This window comes from Oryzias latipes, chromosome 7 (genome assembly GCF_002234675.1).
Source record: "Oryzias latipes chromosome 7, ASM223467v1".
Taxonomy (NCBI): domain Eukaryota; kingdom Metazoa; phylum Chordata; class Actinopteri; order Beloniformes; family Adrianichthyidae; genus Oryzias; species Oryzias latipes.
The window spans coordinates 14,702,860-14,711,813 of record NC_019865.2 but is presented as its reverse complement, the minus strand read 5'-3'; the positions used below and the strand labels follow the sequence as shown (position 1 = coordinate 14,711,813).

General features: G+C 35.8%; 1 protein-coding gene across 1 annotated transcript; it reads left to right on the top strand.

The window, feature by feature from the left end:
• Positions 1-499: 499 nt before the first annotated feature.
• LOC105354388 (deoxynucleoside triphosphate triphosphohydrolase SAMHD1-like) lies at positions 500-8,016 on the top strand. The gene is made up of 14 exons (XM_011477191.2): positions 500-567; positions 639-754; positions 1,665-1,735; positions 1,937-2,095; positions 2,176-2,288; positions 2,415-2,535; positions 2,629-2,720; positions 2,848-2,960; positions 4,025-4,137; positions 4,453-4,485; positions 4,749-4,826; positions 6,219-6,323; positions 6,428-6,574; positions 7,281-8,016. The coding sequence occupies exons 6-14, from the start codon at positions 2,455-2,457 to the stop codon at positions 7,365-7,367; spliced, it is 849 nt and encodes a 282-aa protein (XP_011475493.1). The 5' UTR covers positions 500-567; positions 639-754; positions 1,665-1,735; positions 1,937-2,095; positions 2,176-2,288; positions 2,415-2,454; the 3' UTR covers positions 7,368-8,016.
• Positions 8,017-8,954: the final 938 nt, after the last annotated feature.

The following is an 8,954-nucleotide window of genomic DNA, read 5'->3' as shown; positions in this document are numbered from 1 at the left end:
TTCCAATTGACTAATTTGTGTCCAGTCTTAACCATGGGTTAACTGCATACACACACTTGACCAATCTTTTTCATGTTCTTCTCATGCCTGATAATATCCAACAGTGAGCTCACTTTAAGGGCTGAATCTCTTGCTGCAGCATATCCCACTGATCTGACCATGAGCTTGGCAGATGAACTTGGTCAGTACGAATCATTCATTTCAGAAGAACAAAAATGCCCAAATATAATGCTAAAGACCATGGTAATATTGTATTTACAGTCCACTCTCCCAAATGTTTATATAGCACTCAGACTGTTTTTGACCCTGTCAAAATAAACTGTGAAGGGAAACGGTCCTTCTCCAGACTGGCCCGAATTAAAAAAGGAGATCAGGATGAAGATGTGCCAAAATCAATGGACCAGTTGAAATCCCTCCTCCTTCTTGCAATAGAATCAATTGATCCATCCATCCATCCATGCATCCATCCATCAATCTTTATATAGCACTTTTCATTTAAAAGCAGCTCGGCGGGGGCTATTTTGTTTACCCAGGGGCCTCACACAATCGCTTTGAACATTCTATTGGGTAAGTTGTTATCATTTAAACACTGACATTAGATACAGCCACAATTTTAATGTTTCTGTTTGAATACAAAGGGTGGCGTATTTGGCAGGACTGCAGGCAAAAACCCTTAAGGAAAATCAACCAAAACTAAACATCACTGACAAAGACATCCTCTGTTTGGAGATTGCAGGTCTTTGCCATGACCTTGGTAAGGAAAACAAAACTGCTAGTTTTTATGAAACAATAATGTAAAGTGCATATTGTAGTCTAAACCTTTAACCCCTCAACGCCTGAATTTCTTTCAGCCATGGAAAAAAAATCACTTATGATTTTGCTTTCATGTAGATGGAAAATTAAGGTGATTTTTAAGACGAGGTGGTCTGATGCATACTTGCATAAATAGTTGACAAGAAGTAAATAGTAAATAGTAAGGGATCAGTTGTTCTGAATTAAGTTGTCTTACAAGTTTAAGGTTGAAACAAATCATGTAGGTCTTTTTGAAATTCTATTTGTTTTGAGGTTTTTTGTTTTTTTGATAAAAATCTGGATTTTATCTTTAAATCCTGATTCATATTTTGTCTCTTAATGGAAGTAAATAAACACAACAAACGTTGTGGATTTACAGAAATACAACATTCTGAGAAGAAGCTCCAGTAATATAATTACAGTGGTGTTGTGATGACAACCAAATGATGACCATCTGATGTCAACTAATGTAAAACTATCTTTATTTTTCAACAATGAACTCATCTTTCCTTATTGACACTGAAAGTGAGATCATTAAAGTACAACGGAGAACTCCTTAAAGGTCCTTCACCCTTGTGCTATGGGGTCAAGATGACCATTGACGTGTTATTCCTACCATGACAAAGGTGGAGAGGATTTCATGTAATCCAAGGACACCAGTGAAAATCACAAATCGTTGAAGAAAAAAGGTTCAGCACACTGTCTTGTGGGGTCTAGATGACCCAACTCCCAATGTTAAAGTGCCTAGGATAGTACAAGGATTAAAGGTATCCAATAGAAAAATAAAAATGAGCAAACCTGCAAACAGGATTTAAAGTCTATCTTTTATACTGGTCCACATCATGACAGCAGTTACATTTCTCTATCTTCAGGACATTGACCCTTTTCTCATCTGTTTGACCAAATGTTTATGCCCCAAGCATGTGGAAATGAAGAATGGAAGGTAAAGTAAAAGACACTTGAAGTTCTGTAATTCATGCTGGTCTTTGTGACAGAAAGGTCTTTTTTTCAGATATTCTTGTACCCTACTCTTTTCTGTGCCTACACACTAAAAAATGGTGGTTTGAAAATTAATTCAGAAAAAAGGGATTACTGGAACAAATGAAATCAATTCTTTTAAAACAAATAATTGTTTTTCTTGTAGCATGAGGATGCTTCTGTAGAGATGTTTAAATACCTGCTGAAACAGAACAGAAAACATCTGACAGAGATGGAATACTCTGGGCTGAAAAATAATGATCTGGTCTTCATCGAAGAGCTTATTCTTGGAAAGCCTCTGAAGAATAAATCAGATAAACCAGAGGTAGTGTGAGTGTATATTGAAATCAACTTAAATTCAGCACAGAAACATCGACTGTAAAGCCTTACACTTTGATTCTTCAGTCTCCCTCAGATTGGCCGTATAAAGGTCGAGGAAAAAACAAGTAATTTCTCTATGAGATTGTGTCAAACAAGCAAAATGGCATTGATGTGGACAAGTTTGACTACTTCGCCAGGTAAAGCCTGCATAAAATCGTGACAGTTTTTACCTCTACCACATTACTCATTTTATAATTGTTTATGAAGTAATCTGAAAGTTTCAACTAGTGGTTTTCTTTTTATTTCTGCGTATTTCATCTCAGAGACTGCCACCACCTTGGGCTCAAGAACAACTTTGACCACATGCGCTACTTCAAGTTTACCAGGGTGATTGGGGTGAAAAAAAACAAGCTAAAAAGAAAACACATCTGCTCAAGAGATAAGGTGTTTGACCCATGATTCTTTATCTTCTAGCACAAAAAACAGAAACAGGCATTAGATATTCTTTCACTAAACCATATAGGATTGTTTTTCCAGGAAGCAGGGAATCTCTATGATTTGTTCCATACAAGGGACCGTCTCCACAGACGAGCCTACCAGCATAAAGTAACCAAGAACGTGGAGATCATGTAAGTGTTGTGGTGTGCTTTAAAATATTTTCTGTTTTATGTGATGATTTTTTGGGCTGAAGCTTCTACAATATATGATGCAGCAAAAACTGTTTCAAAAGGAAAACCGTATTCTCCTTCAATACAGGATCAAAGATGCCCTTTTAAAGGCAAACAACCTGATTCAGTTTAAGGGAAGAGATGGAGAGTTCACTATTTCTGATGCAAAAAATGACATGGAGGCCTACATCCAACTGACAGGTCAGTAGATGCCAGCCTAAACAATCAAAATGTCTCTTTCATCCTTCAAATGTATAAACATTTTGACAGAACCACAATGGCTTCAAAAACTATGGGGTTCAGTTTTCTGTTTTCAAAATTTAGGAGAAAACTTGATGATGAGAATTTAAGTTGTTTTGATGTGATATCAAGAAATAGTGAGAGAGTTGTATCAAGTCACTGATTGTTAGTTCTGTGAAATGTATTTGCAGAGACAGACAGTACAACAAAAATAGAAAAACTCAAGTCTGATTTTTTACAATGATTGTATATAACAATAGTACGGTACATAAATATGAAGAAAAAGTACCACCACATTTCCCACCATAGAGAAATATGTGACAGTCAGGCCAATTTACCTCATTTTCTCAACAAAAAGCTTCATTTAGCCTTAAGAATGAAAATGGGGGGAAAAAACTGTTTGGGCAGTTTTCCTCTTCTTACTGTATTTGAAATAAAGAAAAAAAATTTTTTTTAAAAAACATATGTTTTATTTGACTATTCTTATTTTTTTCAAATGTCTTTTAAGTTGTTCACCTTTTGGCACATCCCATCAGGGGTCACCACACCAAATGAGCTTTCACTGACTCACACAGGTGATTTTGGCAGAGTTTTTATGCTGGATGCCCTTCCTGAGACAATCCTGTGTTTTCAAGACACAAGAGACCCAGACCGGCAGCAGCACAAAGGGTCTTGCCTAAGGACCTCTGTGTTGTTTCTTTATTGTTATGACAGTAAAATTACAGCAAAGCTCCCAGGCCGTAATAAGCAGCTGCTGTGGTAAAGACAGGAAGGAAGTTTGAAAAAGATGTGGATATACAAACAGCTTAAGTTTGCCCAGATTTAAATCTAGATGCATGCCATGTTTTATAATAAAACAGGAATCATTTGTCAATTTATTTTCAAATTTGCACTTAGTGCACTCCACACTCTCTTTTAAATTATTGCATATAAAATATCTTGTTTTAAATTTATGCAAAGCTGACACTAATTTCCTCTTGGTTTAAACTGACTTCTCTTCCTCCATGTTTGTGATTTCTAAACAGACCAAGTAACTGAAAGAATACTGGGGTCCAGTAGTCCTGAACTGGAACAGGCAAAAAATATTCTAGAGAGAATCATGAGACGAGATTTGTACAAGCTGGTTGGTGAAGCCAAGGTGGGTCATTTTAACAAATCTCTATACCTGAAGCGCAGTATGATTGGAGAAATCAAATGCTCACATTACAAAATAACAGTAAATGAGTTTGTAGTTAGATCAGTAATAATGTATAAAAAATAGCTCCAAGTAATGAAAGGTGCACTCTGACTTTTGAGTATTTGAAACATTAAAGATAATCACAATTAAACCAAGATCCAAGTCGAAAAATCATTTATATGGCAGATTCTCTTTTAAAATAATTAGGTTTAAGAAAAAGGTTTTAAAACATGAAGCATTTGTTAACAGATTCTCTCATTTAAACCTCTATTTCAGGGGCAGAATAAACAACACAAGAAAATATCTAAGGTATGTGCAACATTACTGTCACTAAAGTATAACTGATAATAGTAAACTTTTTCTTTTTAGGAGAAGATATGTTTTTATGACTGATTCACTTTTACAATGACAATATTAAACGGAAAAGTTAAAAATGAAGTGTTTGTTACCAATTCCATGCACTCTGTATTTTATCCTTCAGTAGAGGTGATGAAAAAGTGATATCAAAGTAATTAAAAAATGAAAAAATACAAACTAAATGTTTCAGTTACTGCAAACACTGTCTTATTTAGAAGAAAATCACAAACAAACTGAAAGCAGTCCTGCCAAGAGGAGTTAAAGGCCATCACAACGATTACTTTGAAGTGGTGGTGAGTTCTTCGTCCAATTAGTCTTACACACCTTCTAAAACATTTTTCCTTATTTTAATTTGCATCCCTTTACCTCACCAGCTGTTTCAAATTGTTAAGGTTGTTTTTATAAGCGCTATAGAATAATAATTCAATCCTCTCTTTTTTTAATCTGACATTAAATTTTTCTGACTTTGCTGATTGGTAGTTAGCAATCACCGTATATCGGCAGAGCATTTAGAAGCTTCTCCAAACTATGTTTATTTGGGATGTATGGCCTCTTGTAATTAAGTGATGAGTCTCAAGTATTTTGAAGACAGAAATGGAAGGAAAAAGAAAGCCTCCCAGATAGGCTGTCTGGGATCACTATGAGCTTCTTGAGGAGAAAAATGGCCACTGTGTGTGTTGTATACAACATTTAACCTTGTTGTTAAACACATCAATGTGGAGACACTTAATAAAACATCCATTGTTTCATCCAGTCGAAGCTCAGCTCAACCCAGTTCTAAATCTAATTATATACATATATCTATACTCAAATTCATTAATACTTTGTTTGCTCTTAGAATAATACTATTTTTGTAATATTTACAATGCAAGGATTACAAAACAGGTCAGCATTCCACATCAATGTATGCATCCCTACATGAATACAGTTTGGTTAGATTAAAATGTCCTTTCTAGTTTATATAGTGAAAATTACTATATAAACCAACCAATGAAGTTTAAAAAGCTCAAATGGATCTAACATTCTTCTTTATGAAGTTCAGAATTTTTAAAACATTTTCAGCCACCAGATGTCACTGTCCAGAGGTGTTTTAAATGTTCCACAAGATCTTAAGAATCTTTTTTGGGAGAAATTGTTCCAAATGATTCAATCTTCACATCGTTCCATTTCTGCCATCACTACTGAATCCAAAGAGAGTTCCTTAAACACAGTGTTGCTAATCAGCAAAGTGCAGGCAGGGTATTTTCACAGCTATTGTGCACAAAAAACCAAGGAAAATGACGGCAAAAGAAAACATTCAAACTAGCAAATCATAAGTTATGCATCTTTACAATGTGTTTGAGATGCATTTGCGGAAAGAAAACATCCTAAGTGCAGTTTGAATTAAAAAGATTTTTTAGACATGTTTGCATTCTGACAAACTGCTGTCTTGCGCATGTATGTTTGTTTAAGCCAGACTTTCACATTTAGCCTGGAAAATATGTTAACTATTTCAAGATTATGCATTTAATACAAGAATTTGCATGTTTTTAGAAGTGTTGGAAAATTGTCATGTTTTTTTCTATACTTTCAATGTCATAACTGTTGTTTTGTAAGAATACTTAAGTTGATTCTTACAATTTTGTTGACTTGAAGAATCATTTTCTAGTTAATGTAAACATAGGCTTTATCTCATTCTCTTTTAGCCAGTCACTTATAGTTACGGCAAAGGGGACAAAGATCCGGTGGAATGTTCTTACTTCTACAAGAAGGATGAACCACAAAAAGCATTTAAGATCAGCAAACAGCAGGTCAGACATGACTGACATGTCATTTTTGTGCTTTCTTTATTCTTTTGTGTTGCAAACCAAAATTATTTAGAAGTTCAAAAAGTTTGTTGATGTCTTTCTGTCAGGTGTCCAACTTCCTCCCTGAGTGTTTTTTGGAGCAAACCATCAGGCTTTACTGGAAGAATAAAGATGAAGATAAAGAAGAAGATAAAAAACAGCTGAAGGATGTTGCTGAAAAGTTCAAGGTCTGGTGCAAGGACAATGGATTTCAGGTAATATTTAGGCCAGTTCCCCTCAAAATAATTCATGCGAATTATTTACATCAGGTCACTTTTCCGGCAGGACTGAGAGCATATCCGTGTTTATGAATGACTTAAGATGTGAATAATTATTTTGCTAAGTCAAATTTAGTCAAATTTTGATTATTTTAGTGTCATTATAATTTACAACAGTAAATTTTAAATAAAACTGTTCCCAGTGGTGTTTTACCCATAATTATGGAGTTTTTAATCAAAATCCTAAAGGTCTTAAAAAGCCATATTTCATGTTTATCTGAACCCTCTGTTTCCAAAATCTCCTCAACATGGGCGTGGCCCTTGGTGCTGAGCTGAGTAGCCTCGCCCTTGATCCCCCCCTTCCTGATAATGATAGCTGTGTCGTGCATAAAGGGGAGGTTGGGGGGTTGCAAAAGATTTATCATATTTGAGAAAAAATCTGAGATGTAGTAAACTTGTTTAATGGATAAATATTTGACCCTAATTACTTTGCATAAACGTACATTTATACTTCTTAGGTACAGTTTATGTTTTTTGACAATATTTGTATCAACTAAGAGAAACAAATCCAGCAATAACTATAAAAATGTGAAAATAACTAAATATTAAAATTCAATAAGTCACTGAAACTTGTCATCATTTTTAATAATAAAACAGATTGCAGATGGTTTAGCTTAATACTGTTTTCTCCTCGTCTTTTTAGGTCGACATCTATCCTCATCAGCCTCCTCAGGATGAAGCACAGCATCAGGAACCGTCCACAAAACGTCAAAAGAGAAAACAGTCTTGAAGTGTTGACCTCACATGCTAAAAATCTGTTTTTGTGATGGGAAATTTATAAAACTGTTTAAAAGTAAATCATTTTTTTATATAATTTTGCTGAAGTCTCCTAGGTGTGCCCCTTGTGTGCTAATATGTTGCTTCACAAAGGTAATGGTATCCCACAACTCCTTGTGGTGCCGATCTAACAGCAGCACCAAAGTTACACCTACTTAATTGAATTAATTTGAATGAAAGTAAAATAACTGATAACTACATGTTATTTTTAAGCTGATTTAACGAAAAAAAATTATGCATCTTAACTGCAGCAAATAATTAAATTAGATAACACTGTGTTGATTTTGCCACTCCTAAAACTGTAGCAATTTCTCGCATGTTTTTTTTTCCTGTTTTCTCAGCTTAATGATGGCTCCTTTCACCTACATGGAGAGTTCCTTTGACCACATGTTGTCTGTTCACAGCAAAATCTTCCAAATGCAAGCACAAGTCCTCTAATCAACTCCAGGCCTTTTATCTGCATCAGTCATAATGACATAACAAGGGGATTGCCCACACCTGCCCATGCAATAGCATGGAAGTCATTTGTCCAATTACTTATGAGCCCATGAAATGAAGGGATTGTGTTGAAAAATGCTTTAGTTTTTCACATTTTTATGCAATCTTTTTGTTCAACCCATGGAATAAAAACTGAAAGTCTGCACTTCAATGGCATCTGAGTAGTTTTATTTAAAATTCACTGTGGTAATATACAGAAACAAAATTAAAAAGAATGTGTCTCTGTCCAAATATTTATGGTCCTGACTGTATGTGTGTGTATGTATATATATATATATATATATATATATATAAAAAAATAAAAAATAAAAATACAAGAAAGAGTCTCAGGTATGAAGAACTGGACAGCACTGGACCCTGACATGATACATGCCTACTGGCTACACAAACTCACCGCACTCCACGAGCGCCTGGAAGCACAAATGAACCAGCTGCTAAGAGATGGGACTCACCCTGAATGGCTAACGGAAGGGACAACAATCCTGATCCAGAAGGATCCCTCAAAGGGTGCAGTCCCATCCCACTATCGGTCAATAATCTGTCTCTCCACAACATGGAAGCTCATGTCAGGCATCATTGCAACCAAGATAAATAGGCACATGGATCAATACATGAGCAACACAGAAGGGCATTGGTAGAGACTCCAGAGGAGCCAAACACCAACTCCTGGTTCACAGAACAGTCGCTCAAGACTGCAGGTCACAACACACCAACCTGTGCACAGCCTGGATTGATTACAAGAAAGCTTATGACTCAATGCCACACACGTGGATCACTGAATGCTTGGAGCTGTACAACATCAACAGGACTCTAAAAGCCTTCATAGGAAACTCAATGAAGCTGTGGAAAACCACCCTTGAAGCCAATGGGAAGCCACTTGCACAAGTGTCCATCAAATGTGGGATATACCAAGGTGATGCTCTGTCCCCACTGCTGTTCTGCATAGGTCTAAACCCCCTCAGCCAAATAATCAACAAGACTGGCTATGGATACCGACTCAGAAATGGGGCCAACATCAGTCACCTCCTCTACATGGATTACA

Excerpts from the sequence above, each read along its gene's own strand:
- LOC105354388 (XM_011477191.2), top strand. The coding sequence starts at position 2,455 with ATGCGCTACTTCAAGTTTACCAGGGTGATTGGGGTGAAAAAAAACAAG. Across the intron at positions 2,536-2,628 it reads ACATCTGCTCAAGAGATAAG|GAAGCAGGGAATCTCTATGA; the intron begins GTGTTTGACCCA and ends TTGTTTTTCCAG. Across the intron at positions 4,138-4,452 it reads AGCTGGTTGGTGAAGCCAAG|GGGCAGAATAAACAACACAA; the intron begins GTGGGTCATTTT and ends CCTCTATTTCAG.